The sequence below is a fragment of the Leishmania braziliensis genome, chromosome 28 (genome assembly GCF_000002845.2).
Source record: "Leishmania braziliensis MHOM/BR/75/M2904 complete genome, chromosome 28".
Classification (NCBI taxonomy): Eukaryota; Euglenozoa; class Kinetoplastea; order Trypanosomatida; family Trypanosomatidae; genus Leishmania; species Leishmania braziliensis.
In genome coordinates this window covers 684,941-703,809 of record NC_009320.2, presented here as the reverse complement: position 1 = coordinate 703,809, position 18,869 = coordinate 684,941, and the positions used below count along the sequence as shown (strand labels likewise).

The window sequence follows — 18,869 nt, the reverse complement described above, 5'->3', positions numbered from 1 at the left end:
GGCCGGCTTGAAAGTGCGCTTGTTGACGGTGTGATGGGTCGCAATGTGTTAATGGTGGCTGAGAAGCCGTCGCTGGCTGAGAGTATTGCGACGATCTTGAGCAGTGGAAGCTGCTCCCGCCGCACCCGTGCGCTGCCAGTGTACGAGTACATGGGTAGCTTTATGGGCAGTCCAGCGTACTTCAAGGTGACGAGCACCACCGGCCACGTCTTCTCATGCGACTTCACCTCTCAGCACCAAAACTGGGACCGCACAGAGGAGGAGCAGCTCTTCACCGCGCCGATCGTGTGGAAAGATACGTCAGAGAAGGTGACGCATCACCTCGAGCATGAGGCGAAAGGCTGTGATACGCTGGTATTGTGGCTCGACTGTGATCGGGAGGGGGAGAACATTTGCTTTGAAGTGATGCAGGTCGTGCGGCGGGAGATCTACAACAACAACAGCATCTTTCGCGCGCACTTCTCAGCCATCACGGCGGAGGAGATTTTCCACGCCTTCTGCAGTCTCGGGAGGCCGAACAAGAGCATCAGCGACGCGGTGACATGTCGGCAAGAGCTGGACCTGAAGGTTGGGGTGGCCTTTACCCGATTTCAGACAAAGTACTTCCAGGGCAAGTATGGCGACTTGGATGCCAGCGTCGTTAGCTATGGGCCGTGTCAGACACCGACGCTCGGGTTTTGCGTACAGCGCCACGATGAGATCCTCAACTTCAAGCCTGAGAACTTTTGGCGTCTCGTCCCGGTCGCCTCGCGCAGCGGTGCAGTACTGCAGTTTGACTGGGATCGCGGGCGTGTCTTCGATGAGACGATGGCGCGGCTCATCCTTCAGCGCATCACGAAGAACGGTAAGGTTGCCACCGTCACCAATATGTCCGTTAGCAGTGACACGCGTCCGCGACCGACCGGGCTCAACACTGTGGATCTCATGAAGATTGCAAGCAAAGCACTTGGCATCGGTCCCCACTACGTGATGACAATCGCCGAGAACCTGTACATCCGCGGCTACATTTCGTACCCCCGTACCGAATCCACAGCATACCCGCCATCCTTCAACCTCGTTGGCGCCCTCGCTCAGCAGAAAAACCACCCCATATGGGGGGGCTACGTGACGGCGCTGCTGCAGGGAGGGCACGTGCATCCCAAAGCAGGCAAAGACGCCGGCGATCACCCACCTATCACGCCAATGCGAAGCGCCTCACCTGGGGAGCTATCTGGGGATGAATGGCGCATATTTGAGTACATTACGCGGCATTTCATTGCTTCCGTGTCACCAGACTGTCGTCTCATCAAGACGAAGATTACGATCGAGCTTGGAGGTGAGTTGTTCAGCATCTCGGGAAAGGTAGTCGAGGACCCTGGATTTACAGAGATCATGCCGCACGCCCGTGTCGAGGACGACAGGATGCCAACCGGCGTCAACAAGGGCGACTCCTTTCAGCTGTCTGATGTGCGGCTGCAGGCGGGGCAGACGCAGCCGCCGTCGTACCTGACGGAGTCGGACCTGATAGGGTTGATGGAGAAGAACGGGATCGGAACTGACGCGTCGATCTCTACCCACATCAATAACATTGTAGAGCGCGGCTACTGCAGCGTGCAGGCGGGGCGTGTCATGAAGCCATCAAAGCTTGGCATCGTGCTCATCCACGGCATCAAGGCCATCGACCCGGAGCTGGTGCTGCCACTGGTGCGCAGTCGTGTCGAGGAGTACGTCACCCACATCGCTGAGGGTCGCGCGCGGCTCGAAGACGTGCTCAGCTACTCACTCGACCTCTTCTTCTCTAAGTTCAAGTTCTTCAAAGAGCACATCGACATCTTTGATGGCCTTATGGGTGCCTCCTTCTCTGCCATCTCGGCGACCGGGAAGCCGATTACACGGTGCGGCAACTGCATGCGCTACCTAAAGCACCTGAACACCCGCCCCCAGCGACTCTACTGCCCGTACTGCGAGGTGACCTTCGCCCTGCCGCAGGGTGGCACCGTAAAGCCGTACTCCGGCTTCACATGCCCCATTGACAACTTCGAGCTCGTCGTCTGCCACATCGACGGCGGCAAGTCCTTTCCCATCTGCCCCAGTTGCTACAACAACCCGCCGTTCGAGGAACTGCCCTCCGCCCTACAACATCACAACCGTGGGAACGGCGGAGGGGCGACGGCGAAAGCGGCGCCATCCACGCGGCATATGGCGTGTGACGAGTGCCGCCACCCGACGTGCGAGCACTCCCTCGCCACGAACTACGTGTGCGACTGCGTAGACGGCTCCTGCCCCGGTAGCATGGCCTTCGTCCCCCGGACAGCAGGGCAATGGAAGGTGTGCTGCAATGCATGCCCCATGATGGTGAAGCTCCCACCGACGGCGCAGCGGGTGTACGTCACTGCCGAGGAGTGTGCCGAGTGCGCCGCCAATTGCCTCGATATCATGTTCCCCGAGGGCAAGAGCGTGTTACCCAACCGCAAGGACCGCATTGTTGCGTGCATCTTCTGTCATCCAGGGCTGAGCCCGCTCTGCGAGGAAGTGCGTGGCCGTGTAGGCAACTTCCGCCGTATCGGTGGCGCCGCTGCTGGGGGTCGTGGCGGGCGAGGCGGCCGTGGGCGCGGACGTGGTCGTGGGCGTGGCAACCGCGAAGATCGCTGGTGAGCGCGCCGCCGCCCCTTAGGTTGTTCCCCAGTCGCGGTAGTGGGGCGTGAGTAGGCAAGGCGGTGATGCGCGTGTGCCTGCGCCCGGCTGTGGTGTGGGACGATGACACGTGCCGCGTCTCTCTTTTTCACGTTGTCCATACGCGCGTCGTTTTTTTTGTGTGTGTGTTTGGTGTGCCGTTTCACGCATGTTTTGCCCCTCTTCTCTGCCGCGGGCCGGCGTGACTCATCAGCGCTGCACGTTTCGCTCCCCCCTCCCTTAGCTGTGTGTGTGTGTGTGTGTGCCCGTACTTCTCCCTCTGCCCACCCCTCCACCCCTTTACCGTCACAACCGATTTGAATCACAGACAAGAGAGAAGCTCAAGACATCCTCTCTCCCGCTAACGCTCACAAAAACAAACGGGTACACCGAGCGGAGGTTAGTTCTCGGTGACATCGCGTGCTGTGGGTGCTGCGTGCTGGTGGTGTCGCTAAGGTAGCGGCGTGTGCGACAGCGCAGCTGGGTGACGGCTGCTTTTCCTTTTCTCTTGCTCCAGCTAGGAGTCGTCTTCGCCGCAAAGCTGCACCACTACGTATTTTTCAACAGCAGTGCGAGAGTGCGTCGATGGCTGGGCAGCGTCAACCAGTGTCCCACCTCTCCACCCACACACTACGATGGCGTCACCACCCCCTCTTTTATCCTTCCCTCCCCCCCTCTCTCTCTCTCGCTAGCTCTGAACCCTCCCTGACTGCATCTTCCTCTCCTTCTTTCCTTTTTGTATCCCTGACGCCGGTTCCACTACTCGCCTTCCTTGACTGCAGTCATGTAAAATCCCTCGTGTTACCCCCCCTCCCTCCTCGCCGACCTATCATCACCTTTCCCCCTTTCCAGCCCTTTCTTTCCCTCGGTATAGACTCCCTGCCCCCCCCCCCCCCCCTGTGTCCCCTGCATGGTTTCGTGTGTGTATTTGCCACCTTGCATCGCGCCGATACGCACCGAGGCACTGACAGCGCGTAGCGCCTTATCGCAGTCTCCCCCCCCCCCCCCCATTAAGAATCGAGGTTCTTGACAAGGACCAAGAAGAGAGGTAAAGGCAGCAGCGCTGTAGCTGTTCTCGCTGTCCTGTGCCCGCTAGTCACACCAACACCTCTACCCGCACACCCTAGCACACACGCAGAGGTTTCATCTACCATCTTGCTTCCACGCTCCTCTTCGCTCGCTTTTACAGGTGCTTCTTGAAAGAGGTCTAACTCAGAACCTGACCAGTGAAGCGAGGCGCGTTCATTTGTCGAGCAGTACGTGCACACACACACATCCTTCGAGGGCCCTTTTCTGTTGTCGCTATTTTGGTAGCCCGGGATGCCTACCGACTTCCACCACCAGCACAAAGCGGAGGGCCGGAGCGGGGACGAGTCCAGCGTGAACAACAAAGGTGGCGGTTATGGCGCCCCCAGCACTCAGCACGCGACCACGACGCACTCTACCAAAGTCGGTGGGTGGAGGACGGGTGCGGGCGGCGCAGGTGTGACAGCGCAGCAGCTGCGCCGCTTCGATGTTTTGCTTCATCGCTCGGAGAATCGCGAGTGCTTTGACTGTGCGACGAAGCACCCACGATGGGCGAGCACCAACCTCGGCGTTTTCTTGTGCCTCCGTTGCGCCGGCATTCACCGCTCCATGGGCACGCATATATCGAAGGTAAAGTCGACAAACATGGATGCCTGGGCAGATTCTATGATGTTTCTGATGGAGCATGTCGGCAACGCGCGAGGACGACTCTTGTACGAGTACGAGATGCCACCGTTGGCACGCGTGACCGGCACGACCGACGGCACTGTGGTTGAGAGAGTCATTCGCTCCAAGTATGAGCGGAAGTTGTACTATCACCCTAGCTTCACAGAGCTCTTTGCACAGTTCATGGAGACCCCGATCGAGGAAGTGAATGGCGACGGGACAGGCACTTTGCCTCCTCCGGGAGGGAATTCACCGCCGCCTCAACTCGACACGCGAGGGCAGGCGCAGCAGCAGCACGTCGTGCTTGAGGAGCTCTGGGGTGCGCCTGTGTCCTCGCCCAGCACGAATCAGCCATGTCAGAAAGTGACCCAGGGTGTGATGGGCGCGCAAACAAGCATTACGGAGCTCTTCTCCCATGCTTATCCGACTCATCCGACCTGTGTTAGTTCTGTGATGGTTAACGGCGGTACCAACCCGAGGCCTACTGCATGGGGAAACATGGGTGCGCCGTTGTCGTCCGTACCACCGATGAGTGCCAACAGCGACTTGGGCTGGTTTGACGCCCAGTTTGGTGGGGCGGGAAGCAGTCTACTTGGCCCCACTAGCGGCGGTGTGCAGGGCGAGGCGCCTTTGGCGAAGAAGCCGGACTCGCCATCGAATGTGTCGACAGCATGCGGTAACGTGGAAGACCTGTTTACTGGCAGCTGCAGCAGCCACACCAAGAACGAGATTCTCTCTCTGTTTGACTCTGCACCTGTCACTGGGGCGTATGAACAGATGAGCAGCAGCATGAAGGCACATACGGGCAGGTACCCGATGGCGTGGCAGCCCCAGGAGGTGAAGTCACACAGCCCCGCGAAGTAAGGGGAAGGGACGGCGTCCCATTGCCTGAGAGAAGGGAGGAAGAACGACGGCCGTTGCGCCTCCATGGCGTGTGCTGCTTCTTGTCGGTGCACGTGTAGGCCTATATATGCCTATGCCTGTCCGTATTGGTGCGTGGGGTTCTGCGCTTGCGCAATCAAAGAAGAACGTGAGAAGGTGCCGAGGGGAAGGCTGCACCTCTCTTTAACGTACATCCGCTTCCGCTTTATTTTTGTGCTTCTCTCTCTTGCTGTTGTTGGCCCTTGTCCTGCTCCCGATTGCTCTGTTTCGCCATGGTTCGTCTCTCTCCCTCCCTCCCTTCCCCTCCCTCTATCATGCTCTCTCATTCCACAACGCAACAGAGGGGGTAACAGAGTTGGCAGTGATGCTCCGCAGGTGCAGGTCTCTTCCTATTTTCCTCTTTTCCTCGTTTCAAGTCCCTACAATCGCATGCGTGCGGCTGCCGTCGGCTTCTGGCAACGTCCTTCGAGGCGAGTGTGCGTGGCCCATGGGTGCAAACGGAGCGTTGTGATATCTATCCAGCTGTCGCTATGGGTGATTTTGGCCTCACGACGTCTGACTCTCCTCCTCTCTACTTTGTTAGTGTATTCGCGGTAGTTGTTTGTGCCGTCGTCTTGGCAGTGCTTGTGGGCCATCCGTGCTGGCTCATACCTTCAGGAAAGGTAAATTCCACTCTGTTATGGTTTCACCGTGTGCTCCCTCTCTTTCTCCGTGACTACGCATGTCTTTCCCGCTCCTTTCTTTTCTGGGACACTTCTCTCCGTCGAACACACGGCAGCGCATTGAATCGATGGGCCTTTCTGCCATTTTCTTGTGCTTTCTCTCCCTCCTCCAGTGATCGCCTTCATCGTGGCGCATCTCCCTCTCTGTGTACGCGGCCATGTGCCACACAAACAGGGAGATGATGATGACTAGTACATGCGCATGTGTCTGATCATGTGTCTAGTCATAATGGTATCGATGCAGCTGCTCTTAATCGCTCTAGAACGATCATGTGAGGGAAAGGGAGAAGTGAAATGATGAACGAATGGCAGTCGACGGGTGAGGCGGAGAAGGTGGGGCTTGGAGGAGCTTTATCGCGCAGGTAAGGATTTCCACAGCCTATTGCTTGTGTATGCCTTTTTCATGTGTATGTTTGTGAATGCGTCTGTGTAGACACGTGTGCCTGCGCGTCTAGGTACACGGAGGAGACATCGGGGGGGGGGGGTGCTGCTGCAGTGTTTGGTGGGCGGCTGGCGCGCACGCACGCGCTCAGGCGTATGGGCTCAAGTGACGTTTCTGTGGCTCTGTAAACTCGAGCCTCAAGCAATGAGTTGCAAGCGGCTTTTCTTTCCTCCCTCCTTCGTTTTTTCCCCCAGCGGCGCAGTGCGGATTGTCGTTCACCTCGCCGTATTTCCCTTCCACTTTTCTTCCCGTCCTTGTGTGCGTTCTCGCTCGCTTCGATTCGCTTCCCTCTGCGCGCTCCTCCTCCCCCTCCCCTTACTGACATCCGCCCTTGCAGGGACGCACTGGTGCATATTACGCCAGCCCGTCACGCCCAACCTACACACATAAACGCACCCACACACAGAGGGGAAGTACAAACGTTTGTCTTAGACAGCGAGAGTGCTCTATGGGCAACCAACTCGCGGTGACGGCCGCCGTTGATCTCGCCAACGTGTCGGGTGATCTGGAGGTCGTTGCCCATCTCAGTGCCGAAGGTCGCAACTACTTTGCCACGTTTCACTGCCTAAAATACACTTCCTTCACGGAACCGGCCGGCAATGAGGATCACGCGCGAGAGTCGAATCTTATGAGCACCGCGTCTTACTCCTGTAGCACGAATGACCCTCAGTGCTTTTACGGCTTCATCTCGGCTGATGGTGGTGGCACTCCTGGCGGCAGTGGTGTTCTGCATCAGCGGCTCGAGTACCGGCCCGATAGCGTCTTCCGTGCCCCCTCAACTGCCTCGCTAAGTGGGGCGTCCGTCGGTCCTTCGACGCCAACGGTGGTGTTATCTCCCTGGATGGCCGGCATTGGCGGTGGGGCAGCTGGGCGTGGACGAGCACGAGGGGCAGGTGACGCCGGCATAGGCATCAGCTCGTCGTATGCTTTGTGCGACGCTGCGGCAACCACGACCCAGCTTCTGGCTCGCGAACGCGCCGCATGGCATCAGGCGCGATGGCGCCAGCGTCTGCCAGTGGCCGATCGCCCGTGGCGCACTGTTCCGTCCTCCCTGCGGCCCGAGGTGGAATTATGGCGAGGCGCTACCGCAGATGCCGTAATGGATAGCTGGTGTCGTGACACGCGCACTGGCGCCATGTCAGTCGCCAGTGGCAGCCGCTGCAGCTTTGGTGTCCCTAGTGCGGACAGTAGCTCTCCGTATGGTACTGGCTTGGGGCCGGCCTCACCGGTGCCGCAGACGAAGCTGCGGATCGCCACCCCCTCCTCCTACGCCACGGCAGTGTCGGCCAAAGCGGGCCAGACTCCAAACATTGACGCCCTGGTCGCTGGCGTGAGTGGGGAGTGGCGCAGCAACTACGGCAACTACGTGCAGCTGCTTCTGCGTAGCGGTGCAGGCGCCGGGCTCAAGTCCTCCGCAGCCGCTGCCTATGGTGGTCGTCGCGTCACTGTGTCGCCTGCGCCAACGAGCACCACCTTCTTGTCATCATCGACGTCGCTGCAGCAGCGCTACTTGGTTGAGGATGTCGTCACCAAGGTGTTTGTGCGCACCCCTGACGATCCTGGTCAGGCGTACTTCCTCAAATACATACACCATGTGATGGACAACGCCGGTGAGAAGCTGCGCGTCGTCGACTCGACACTGAAGTGCACAACGCCGCGCAACTGCCTGTGGTACAGCCTTGTCTGCGAGGGAGACGGGTTTTGCGTGCTGCAACGACCTTACGTCGCCTTTACGCTTCGCGAGCGTCTCGTGGCTCGCCCTGTGTGGACGGCGCAGGAAAAGCTCTTTATCGTCTATCAGTTGTTAGAGGCAGTGGCCCACCTGCACGAGACCTACGGTCTTACCCACGGCGACATCAAACCTAACAACGTGCTAGTGCAGAGTACCGGCGTCTTAGTGCTGTGCGACATGGCCCTTTTCAAGCCTTCCCAAATGCCACTTGACAGCCCGCTGCTGTTCGACTACTACTACGACACGGACGAGAACAGGGCGTGCTACGTGGCGCCCGAGAAGTTTACCGACCAGCCGCTGCCCACGCCACCACTGGAGAGCAAGGCACGGGGTAGCGCCACCTACAACGTGAACAACATCAACTTCGATGGCCACACAGCCTCGATGGACGTCTTCTCCACAGCATGTGTCGTGCTGTTCCTTTACAAGGAGGAGGATCCGCTAACACTGTCGCAGGTGCTCAGCTTGCGCCATCTTACCAGCACCGAGGCCCGCGAGGCGGTTGTGGTGCCCGTCCTGCTGGACGCCAGCGTGCCCGCTGAGCTGCATCCGCTGCTGCTGCCCATGCTGTGCGCCGCCGCGGAGGCGCGGCCGTCCGCGCGTGAGCTGGTGAATCGCGGATTGCAACAGCGCATCTTCCCTGCCTCGTTCCCTTACTTATACGAGTCCGTGTTGCCTCGCCTCCTCACCACCGCTCCAAACATGCGGCTCATACTCCTCCAGAACCAGCTTGAGGCTGTGCTGCAGAGATGCGAGGTGCTCGACACGACACAAGCAAGTAGTGCTGGTAAGTGTTTGACGGTTGAGGAGGCAGCGGCAACCAGCGAGACAGCTAGTGCCCGTGTGGTCAGCTTGGCGGTAGTTGTGTCTCCATCTCGAGCACTGGCTGTGTCTCTCCTTTTGCCCCTCCTGCTCCAAACTATGCACAACAGCCGCACGAGCGATGAGGCGGCTTACCGTGGCTTACTCTGCCTGCGTCGATGCGCGTCATACTGCAGCTTCGCCTGTCTAGTCGACATAGTTTTACCACACGTGCTCTTCTACGTGAACAACGACGCCCACGTCTACGGGCCGTCGACGCGCCTTATGGCACTTCGGCTGCTCAGCTCCATCGCGGAGGTAATCGCGCACCGCCTCACGCTCAGGCCGCCGCAGCGTTTGGGTGGCATTGCGACGCCTTCGTGCGATGCGGCCGCTGCGAAGCCAGGCGAAGAAGTGGAGAACTCTGCCGTACCAGAGGAGCAGTGGGCGCTCATGGAGCATCTTGTGCTACCGTGTCTCTACGACATCCTGCGGCAAGCAGAGCAGGAGTCTACAGCGGTCCTGGTGGAGGTGGCAAGTCGACTGCCGCGACTGCTGCTCTTGGCACGCTACATCACGGAGCGGCGGCAGCTCTTGTACGGAGGCGATGCAATGACAACCCAGTCGACTACTTTGAAGGATCAGTTGGACGCCCAGCGGCACTGCGCTCGGCGACCAGGAGAGGCTGCGTGCGCGCAGCAGAGGTACCCCAACCCACTCCCCGCGCAACACTGCCCCCAGCCTGACGCGCCTCTTTCTCTCAGAAACGATGGCGAGGAGGACGACCGGGCGAAGGCAGTAGCCGCGGCTGCAACGTTAAACCCGATGATGATGTCATCGCCGCCGGTGCCCCGTGCCAGCAGTGACGCGCTGTGCGCCAGCACTACTGAGGTTACCAGCTTGAGCGAGCACAGCTTCATCAGTGGCACGCGGGTGATGTCATGTCCGGATGTCTGCAACACTGAAGTTGGCAAGTCAGTGGGCGAGAAGCGCGATGCTGATGGAGAGAGCGTTGGCGACGAGCACGGCGCCAGCGCTGTTGGCACGCAGCAGTATCTAACCCAGCTCCGCTGCCTCCTGAACAACGGCTGGAACATGCTGCAGATTTTGTACAATCATCCATCCGTTGCTGTTGTCTTGGAGGTCATACGACAGTCTGCCAGCACCGTCGCCGCCTTCCTGGGGGAGGAGCGTGTGGCAGAGGATCTGATACCTCTCCTCACCACGGCCCTGGCTGCACCGCTGCGGGTGCAGAGGGTGCTCTATTCACAGGCCATCATACTTCACGCGCTGCTGCAGCCGCCGCCGACGAAGACACTTCGGCTGTTTGTGGAGGAAGGCCTGCGGCACACAGACGCTGTGTGCCTCAGCAGAACCCTGAATAGCCTCGCAGTTGTGGTGCGTAGCCGCAGACTGCCGCTGGAGGAGTCGATGGCGCTTGTCCACCAGTGCCTTCCAATGCTGGTGGAGAGCCGTCTGTGGCTGCGCGAGGCGGCGTGCGGCGTTGTTGAGGCGGCGGCACAAACCTACTCGATGGCTGACGTTGCGCTGCATCTCGAGTATGCCGTTCGGCCGTTGCTGATGCTTCCAGTGCCTTTGGCCCACCTGCGCCGCTACGCCGCTACGGCAATTCGGGCTGAGTTGGCTACACCATTCATGCCATTAGGTGGCGTGGTGGGACCAACGCCGGTTAGTTACGCCAGCAGCGTGTCGTGGAGGGAAAGGGCGCTCGTCCCTGAATCAGCAGTCCTGTTAGACGGGGACATCTTCGAAGATGATGAACCGTTGCACCGATTTATTGACAATGGCGCTGGCCGTGGCAATGGGCAACGCGGCTGCTCAGCGCAATGCCGATACATCGAGGACGTAGGAGGCAATGGCGGCACCTTCAAAGATGTTTTACCCGCAGTTGTGGCAGTGACTCGCTCTTATGCTTCCGGGCCGGCACCGGCGCTCTTGCACGGGCTTCCGTCGACTGAGGCCTCATCGTCATCTCTGCCAGGGGCAAGGACGCGCTGTGAAGCGAGCATTGCGGAGGATGCAGCGGCCGTTCAGCACAGCGGCAGCACCACCAGTACCGGGATTCGCATCGTTGGTTGCGATGACTCGAGTGACACGGCGCTCGTCTACCGACCCACCGCGCGAGAGGTTGCGCGGATGCAACTCGAAAGCCACCCTGTGTCGCCCCGCCTCTCAGCTTCTTCCGCGCTGCTGTCGCTGCCTCAGCCTTGTCTCGTCTCTTCCCATGTGGTCGTTCCATCCACGGAAAAGAGCAGTGGCACGACGACCGCGGCGGCGGCGTTGTCAGTGCTGGATTGCCCACCATCACCACCACCGCCGCACAGCATTGAGGTATCGCCGCTACCTGTCACACTGCCTCCGCCCTCGTGCGTCTGTCGGTGCGGCCTCAAAGGCGGTGGCGGACGCGCCGTGCACAGTCGAGCAACCCTGCCCTCCCTATCCTCACCAGCGGTGGCTACGACCACCGTGGCATCGACTTTCTCAGCACCGTCCTCGGCGTTGCGTCCCACTGCTGCGGCACTCAGTTCTGTCGGTGCTCACATGGGAGCCATCTACGCAGTGGCGCCCTCGCCGTCAGCCAACGGGATCGTGATCTCAGCTGGAGCCCGAGGTGAGGCTTTTGTATGGCAGGCTGCCGTGTCACACAAGAGCGCAGCTCACGCGCACCAGCTGTGCTTGGTGGAGAGAGTTGTGGCAACGACGTCCGATGCGAGGGAGTACAGCTACACGGCATGCCAGTGGATCAGTGCACAAGGTCAGCGACGAGACTTGACGCTCGCCTCGACGTCCGCCTCAGCTTCCGGCTCGATGGTGGCCTTTGCGAGCACCGACGGTGCCGTGCGTGTCCTGGACGTGGAAAAGAACGCGTGGGTGTCGTCCATTGCTGTAGGTGGCACTCTAGAGGGCGGACTGACTGGGCTGGCATTGCAGGATCGAGCATCACTGCTTGTGGCGACCGCAGCTGGTGGCCTTCACGTGGTGGATACGCGGTGCCGAGGCGGAGCTCGTTCAGGCGACGAAGCGTCAACTGTGAGCTCGACTGCCTCCGTGTGGCACACCCAACTCAACCCACTGGACGGGGCGCCGAGCTGCCTGTGCCCGCTCTACGCGGGCGATAAGGCATGCGCCGCGGCCGTCGGCACATGCGGTGGCACTGTGTGCCTGTACGACTTGCGGTATCAGCTTTGTGCGCAGCGCGTCGTCCTCGTTGATGACGAGGCAGGGCAGCTGTCAGCGTCCGCTCTCACGTCATCAATGCGACTGTCCATCACGACGGCGTGCGTGGATCCCTTGTCGGCGCTGTGTCAGAGCTGCCGTCCATCGACGTGGGAACCGGCGCCGGCCGTGGGGCCGAGTCTGCTGCTCGGCACTAGCGGAGGCACGGTATATCGCCTCCTCCTCCAGAGCGCTGCTTACTGGCCTGCATTTCAGTGCTGTCACAATGGTAGCGGAGCCGTACGCACGATGCTGACACAGCCTACCCACGGCCGCGTCTTCACTGGAAGCGAGGATGGGTATATTCGAAGCTGGTCGACTGACTGCCCACAGACGTCCCACACTCTAGTGTACGCGCCATACCAATCCCCGGCGTACGCCGTGGTGCGCACCGGTGCGGCAGAGCGGGCGCTGGCGGCGAGTGCTGCGCGCAGCGACGTAGCTGTCTCGCCGGCCGGCAACGGCAGAAAGGGTCTTGCCTTCCTCACGGTGCGCGAAGGCAACGACGCTAACTATGGCAGCTGCGCTCTCCCGCGACACGCCCCGGATGCGATCCTCACCTTGTGTGCTGTGCGCACGACCACCGGCTCCTCTGCTTCTTGGAGCTCCGGTAACACGGGCGACGGAGGAGGAGGGGAGCCATGCTATCTGCTATCTGGATCCCGCGACGGCACGCTGACGCTGTGGGACAACGAACCTGGACAGCCCTGAGGAGAGGCAATGAGAGGGGGAATGTCGTTGTGCTCTTCTGGTTGCAGGTGTGTGTGTATGTGTGTGTGTGTGTATGCGTGCGTCTGGGCGTCTGTGTACGTGTGTGCTGGGCGAGCGAGATGCCGTCTCTTTTCTTCCACCCTCCGCTTATTTTCTGCACGACCGCACTGCTTGTCAAGTGACTTGGCAAGCGAACACATGCAGAAGCACTGAGGGCACAGGTGAAGGAGCGCGAGAGGCAGGAAAAGCGAGAGTGGTACGCCGACTCCTTGTGGTGCTGAAGAGAGTGAGAGTAGTGGCGCGGGCAGGCGGCTGCGCTTCTTGCCGGGATCTTCAACTCCCCCTTTCCCCCACAGACGCAGAACTGAGCGGCATCTCTTATGCCGTCTCGGGAATGGGAAGCGGGAAAGCTGCACTACTCTTACTCCCTCTCTCACCATTTTTCCCTTCCCCCCCCCCCCCCCTCATTCCTCACCCCTTTTCCCCACCTGATTGTGCCACGGACAAGTGGCTCGTCTTGCCCCCCCCCCCCCTAACCGACTCTACTTTGAATCGAATGGCGGTCCCTCTTCCTACCCGCTCATCTTGCCCCTTTGCACTCCGTGCCCCGTGTGTATATTCAACTGTACACATGTGTATATCCACGACTGCCTCATCCGCTACGCTCGCGCCGTGTGTGGCGATTGTGATGCACGCTCTCCTGAAGTGCGACTGACAGGCAACCGCCCCCCTCCCCTCCCCCCTCACCACCATGGAAAGAGTCGAAACAAAATAGTGAGTTTTGCGAGAAACTAGACTGCATCAATGAGGGGAACACCACACACATACGCCAACCCGGTTGCTTCCACAGAGGGTTTGTTCATGCTCGCCGATACCCAGACACGGAAGCAAGCGAACAACGAGGCCTCCTCGAAAGCGAGAGAAGCAAGGGGGGTTCCTCCATGAAAAAAGCTTGTATGCATGCGTGTGTGTGTGTGTGTGTGTGTGCGTCGCTTTCCCTCACGTGTGAGCCTGCGCGAGTGCACCGTCCTCCAGTTTTGATAATAGGCTCCTCTATGCCGTAAGCCAGCACATCTTTCTCGGCTGTGAAGTCCGCCGCCTCCCCTGTTTCTGCCAGCCACCCAGACGTGTCAGTTGGCGCGTCACCGTGGCCCTCTTTCGCCCTTTTTGTCGATGTCGAGCGCGTGTGCAGTGGGGCGTGCTGGGGTGTGTCCGAGGGCGAAAAGGCGTCTGGTGCTGTTGCTGTGTCTCTCCTTTGGCTGCGCCGATAGAGGGCACAAAACGAAGGAGGAGAGGCGAGGGATCGATCGTTACAGGTGAGACAGTATTCTTCTCTTTCTTCCCAGCTTATCCACGCAACCGTTGGCTATGCTGCGTCGGCGCCCCATATCCCGAGCCTTGGCGACAGCCAGCTGTCACTTATCTCCCCTGACAACGAAGCAAAGGCTTCACTTTAGAGGGACGCGCAAGTAAATGTCTTTGTGTGGATTCGCTGCTAAGTGGAGCTAATGGAACCTCCGCAACCGCCACCTCGAGCCCTGCAATCACCGCCGTCTGCGCGGCAGCCACTACCGGTAAAAACCCCACCGAAGCCGAAGAAGTACTTCACCGGTTTACCATCACGATCGTTATTACTCCTACAAAGGACCGCAGCGAGGTGTCATCCTCTGCTTACGTAGGTCGAGCTGGAACACGCATGCCATGAACATGTTGTGAACCGCCCCCCTGCTACGTGGCGCACCTCCTGAGCGCATCCTTGGGCACAAAGACGAAGTGCTTCACGCAGACTTCAATACCGGCCGCTATTAGACGGTGACTCACCGAGCGGCAGCAGTCCAAGTTTCTGCAAGCGTCTCCGGCAGGTCTCCGGCCTGCTTAGCGCTTTTTCAGCAGCTGCAGCGGCAGGGTTCTCAGAACCTCCCGTACGAGACCTCTTTCTCCGCAGATGCCAAACTCGCCCCCCCCCCCCCCCCAATCCTTTCCTTGGACACTGAGCCCAAAGCTCGCGTACAAGCCCACAGTCAAGGCTCTCTCTCTCTCTCGAGCTGCTGCCGTTATGCTGCCGCCGGTCCTTTTTCGTTTGTATTCTCCGCTCTCCTTTGCCTCGTTTTTGCTCGCGAGCGGCAAACGCGCCTGACACGTGCTGCACGCGAGGGGCATTTCTTTTTCCTTTCTCCACTCACCGGGGACGTCACGGGCACCTGAGGCATACACGCAGATACCCCCCCTCCCCACACACACACACACACGCACAGCCGCTCTGCCGTCTCGCTCCCCCCAAAGAGGAAGGAGCAGAGAACGGAAGGGTGCTCACGTTGGACTCACAACGCGCTTGCGTATGGGCTTGTGCTCGTGTCTGCCTTGCCTACAGAAACGAAAAAATGGGCAGCGATGCGCCCTTTCTGGCGCTGGCGAGCACCGCCATTGAAAACGAGATTCGCACGTACTTCCCCTACATGGCGCTGTATCGCCGTCTCTGCAGAGGCGGATGGGAGCGCGCGGTGGACTACCTCTACCGTGAGTTTGCACCTGGCCTCACTGGCCCCGCTGATGACGGCATGGTTTCGACCCCGGATTCAGTGGCGGGGGTTGCGGCATCCAGCGCTGGAGTATCTCTGTCTCAACCCAAGCGCAGGCGCAAGGGTCTCGTGGAAGAGCTGCAAAGAGGCCTTGAAGAGTTCACGGCGGCGACTTTCTCACTCGCTCAGCCACGACGGAGCGGCACCGTTCCTTCTGGGAAGCAAAGCGAAGTGCCTGAGAGCGCAGCTGCAGCGGTACCGTCGACCACCGTTGAGGCGGGCACGGAGCTATACACCGTCACATGCCGCCGCTGCATCACGCATGTCACATCCACATACCCTTGTTGGGTGCTAAAAGGCTACGTGGTGCTGTGGGCTGAGTCGGTGCTCGAAGTGGAGTGTGTCGCAGCAAGAGAAGTCGTGGCAGCATCATCGTTGGCATCATCTGTGGCGGCAGAGCCCGCACACGGCAATACGAACAGGAAAGATTTGCTGTCACAGGTGGAGCACAGTGGTGTGATGGATTTCCCTGACTCCCAGGCCCCCAATGCCCCGCGCCCTCCTTTAAGCCCTCTGTTTTGCACTTCACTCCCGCCGATGGGTGTGTGTCCGCTGCTGCACCAACTCACCAGCGCGTTCACAGGCACACTTGATTGCTCAGCGGAGGGCGCGACTGCTTCATTCACGCCGCTTTCCGCCGCTACAACAGCAACAGCGGCGCCTTCTTGCAGGCAGCAGGGCCCCATTTCCTCAAGTGGCACCCTCCCGTGCGCCTTTACCTTCTCTATGGCACCGGTGACCCAGACGGTCAGGCTACACAGCTTGAACATTGTGAACAGCGACGCGGTTAGCAACACGCGCCCGGGATCCTTTGTTCTGCAGTCGATCCTGCAGCCTGGTTGGCAGACGGCACTGGAGTGCTACCCGCGACACATGGTGCACTTTGGTTTGCTAGTGTACGCGGCGTGGCATGCGAGCGCACAGACGTGGGAGAGCGTGCTATTGAGTGGAAGGGCTTGCAAGGGTGCCCACGGCACAGCTGAAAACCCCCATACTGGGGTGTTGCCGTCGCGCCGCAATCAAAGTGGCACCGCATTGCTGCACAAGTCCCGCAAGCGGGCCGCATCACCCACACCCGAAGTTGCAGTAGCAAAGGCCGTGTTGTCCCCAGCGCCGGAGGCAGGCGAAGAGGTGCACCCCGCGTTGCTGACAGAGTTGATCCCTCACACTGCGCACGACGCTGTCTTGATTCTAGGTCTTGGCGGCAATGTGTTGGGGCAGTGCCTGGATGCGCTGCTGCCTGCCACTGTGCCACTGCACATTGTGGAGGTGGAGCCGGCAGTATTGCAGGCGTGCTATGAGCACGGACAGTTTCCTGCGATCGATGCAGTAGACGGCTGGAGGGGTGAACTCGATGCAGTGCGGTCGTGCAAGACATCGAAACCGGCCTCTGCTTCGCACAAGAGAAACACCTCGTCCCTCAGCTCCGAAGAGGCGGCAGAGACTGCACCTGCTGCCACGTCTGCCGCGCGCCCTACTGCTTCGCTCGATATCGCAGCTGTGATGCAGTGGGCGGCGGGCCTGATTCGCAGAAGGAGCGCCACCCCAGCTGTGCTCAGAGCGACGGGGCAATCCTCGCTCGGGCTGTTAGAGGGCTTAGCTGCGCCGCCGCCTGCAGTTCCCTGTAGCGCCAAGTGTGCGCCGCGTTTTCGACGTACATCAGCGGCCGTGACCGAAGCGGTGCTTCGGTCGCAGCGCGGCAGACGCGAGTACGTGTGTTTTTTGCAAGATGCCTACGCCTATCTCCGAGCTGGTGCTGCATCTCCCATTACTTCGACAACATCACGAGGCACTGCACATCCTGTTGCCCCCTCTTCACCTCAGCAGGCAACTCCCACGAAGTCTGCGGCGCATCCACGGACACCGTCAGCAAAGCGGGAAGCCACAAATGCGGCAACTGTCGAAGCCGCACCGACACCAACACAGTACAGCATGATCTTCCTTGACTGCTACGACCCGGATAGGGAACACATGATGCACGAAGGAGCGCTCGTAGAGCTCTGCGCGCGGCGGCTGAAGCCTGGTGGGGTGCTGCTAGTGAACGCGCATGTGCTGCCAACCTTGGAGAACTTGCGCTGTGACTTCCTCGGCTACGGCTTTGCGACTGTGCAGGCGCTGAGGGTTGCGGGGTGTACGCAGACGGTGGTGGTGTGCGTTGCGCATGACACGACAGCGGATAGGGCGCCTGCAGTTGCCGAAAGACCGACACGCAGCACTGCTTGCGCACCGACTCTGACCGAGAAGCGGGGCCGGTTCACACTTCGGCAGATTCAGCTGCTGGCGAATGCTCTCAATAGAGCCCTCCGTCTAGCCGGCGGTTCGTCATCAAGCGTGACCGGTAGTGGCGATGACACTGGGCGAGCTGAGGCATCAGCTGCAGCTGCCACCTGTACCACACCCGTCTCCTCCTCTTTCTCCTGCACTACTTTTCTGCCTCACTCAGTAACGCCGGGGTTTTGGTTCGATGCCGCGTGGCTGAAGTCGTGCCGCCGTGTTGCCACTCCCCCAATCAAGGCGGCACGCAGCAGCTGTGAAGAACTGGCAAGCACGACGTCGTCACAGGCGTGCTTCATTGACGTTGACCTGCGCGTGTGGGAGCACCACTTCTGAGGGAGGAGGAGGGGGAGGGGGAGGTGTAGGAGGAGACGTGTGCGTGTGTGTGTGTGTGTATGTGTGAGGGGAGGTCCGCGCGTTGCTGCCGTGGCGGCTCATCCCCGGAGAGCCGATAGGCTGTGAGGAGGAGAGAGAAGGAAGGGGGGCATGGGGTCGCCACCTACAACGCGCTGCATCTTCCGCAGCCAGGGGTACGCCTACGCTCCCCCCCCCTGCCCAAGGGCATATACACTCGCACAGGTGCGTAAACATAGACCCAGGCACACCGTACATGGACCTATAGACAGTGACCATAGATGCCTGTGGCGTCTTCCATAGGGAAGTGGAGGAACAAGAGGCATACATCTTACACCGTCGGAGAGGAAGGAGGGGGAGGAGAGGGGGGGGTAGGAGTCAAGCAAAGGCCTTGCCTCCGAGGTGCACTCATTGTTCATGGCGTTCTGGCAATGCCATTCTGTGTTCTCGACTATTCTGTCTGAGCCACTCAAACATGCCGACATCTCCGCAGGGATTACAAAGTGTCCCTCATGCTTGATGCCATCCCCAACCCCGGCGTTGGGGTGCCTGTGCATGGGGCTGCCGCATGTTTCTCATGATCGTAAGTAGCGCATACGCTCTGTCCTCTCTCACTGCCTCTGCCGCATCCGCCTACCGCCTTTCTGGTTTCTCCTCTCTTTGTTTTGTCTTTTGGTTTGCTTTCACCCCCATACCTGACCCCCACCTCCTACACATATCGCATGCGCATGCTCTGGGCCCCCTCTCTCTCCCTCCTTGTCGCTCTTCCGTCGTGGCACGCAGAGGGTTTC

The 18,869-nt window shown here is 59.9% G+C and overlaps 4 protein-coding genes across 4 annotated transcripts; all 4 read left to right on the top strand.

Annotated features, from left to right (window-relative positions):
* Window positions 1-33: 33 nt before the first annotated feature.
* Window positions 34-2,634, top strand: LBRM_28_1950 (putative DNA topoisomerase III; the record flags this gene model as incomplete). Its single annotated transcript, XM_001566175.2, has 1 exon — window positions 34-2,634. The coding sequence occupies one exon, from the start codon at window positions 34-36 to the stop codon at window positions 2,632-2,634; it is 2,601 nt and encodes an 866-aa protein (XP_001566225.2).
* A 1,653-nt stretch (window positions 2,635-4,287) lies between these two features.
* Window positions 4,288-5,208, top strand: LBRM_28_1940 (conserved hypothetical protein; the record flags this gene model as incomplete). Its single annotated transcript, XM_001566174.1, has 1 exon — window positions 4,288-5,208. The coding sequence occupies one exon, from the start codon at window positions 4,288-4,290 to the stop codon at window positions 5,206-5,208; it is 921 nt and encodes a 306-aa protein (XP_001566224.1).
* Window positions 5,209-6,838: 1,630 nt separating this feature from the next.
* Window positions 6,839-12,871, top strand: LBRM_28_1930 (putative protein kinase; the record flags this gene model as incomplete). Its single annotated transcript, XM_001566173.1, has 1 exon — window positions 6,839-12,871. The coding sequence occupies one exon, from the start codon at window positions 6,839-6,841 to the stop codon at window positions 12,869-12,871; it is 6,033 nt and encodes a 2,010-aa protein (XP_001566223.1).
* A 2,381-nt stretch (window positions 12,872-15,252) lies between these two features.
* LBRM_28_1920 (conserved hypothetical protein) lies at window positions 15,253-18,060 on the top strand (the record flags this gene model as incomplete). Its single annotated transcript, XM_001566172.1, has 1 exon — window positions 15,253-18,060. The coding sequence occupies one exon, from the start codon at window positions 15,253-15,255 to the stop codon at window positions 18,058-18,060; it is 2,808 nt and encodes a 935-aa protein (XP_001566222.1).
* Window positions 18,061-18,869: the final 809 nt, after the last annotated feature.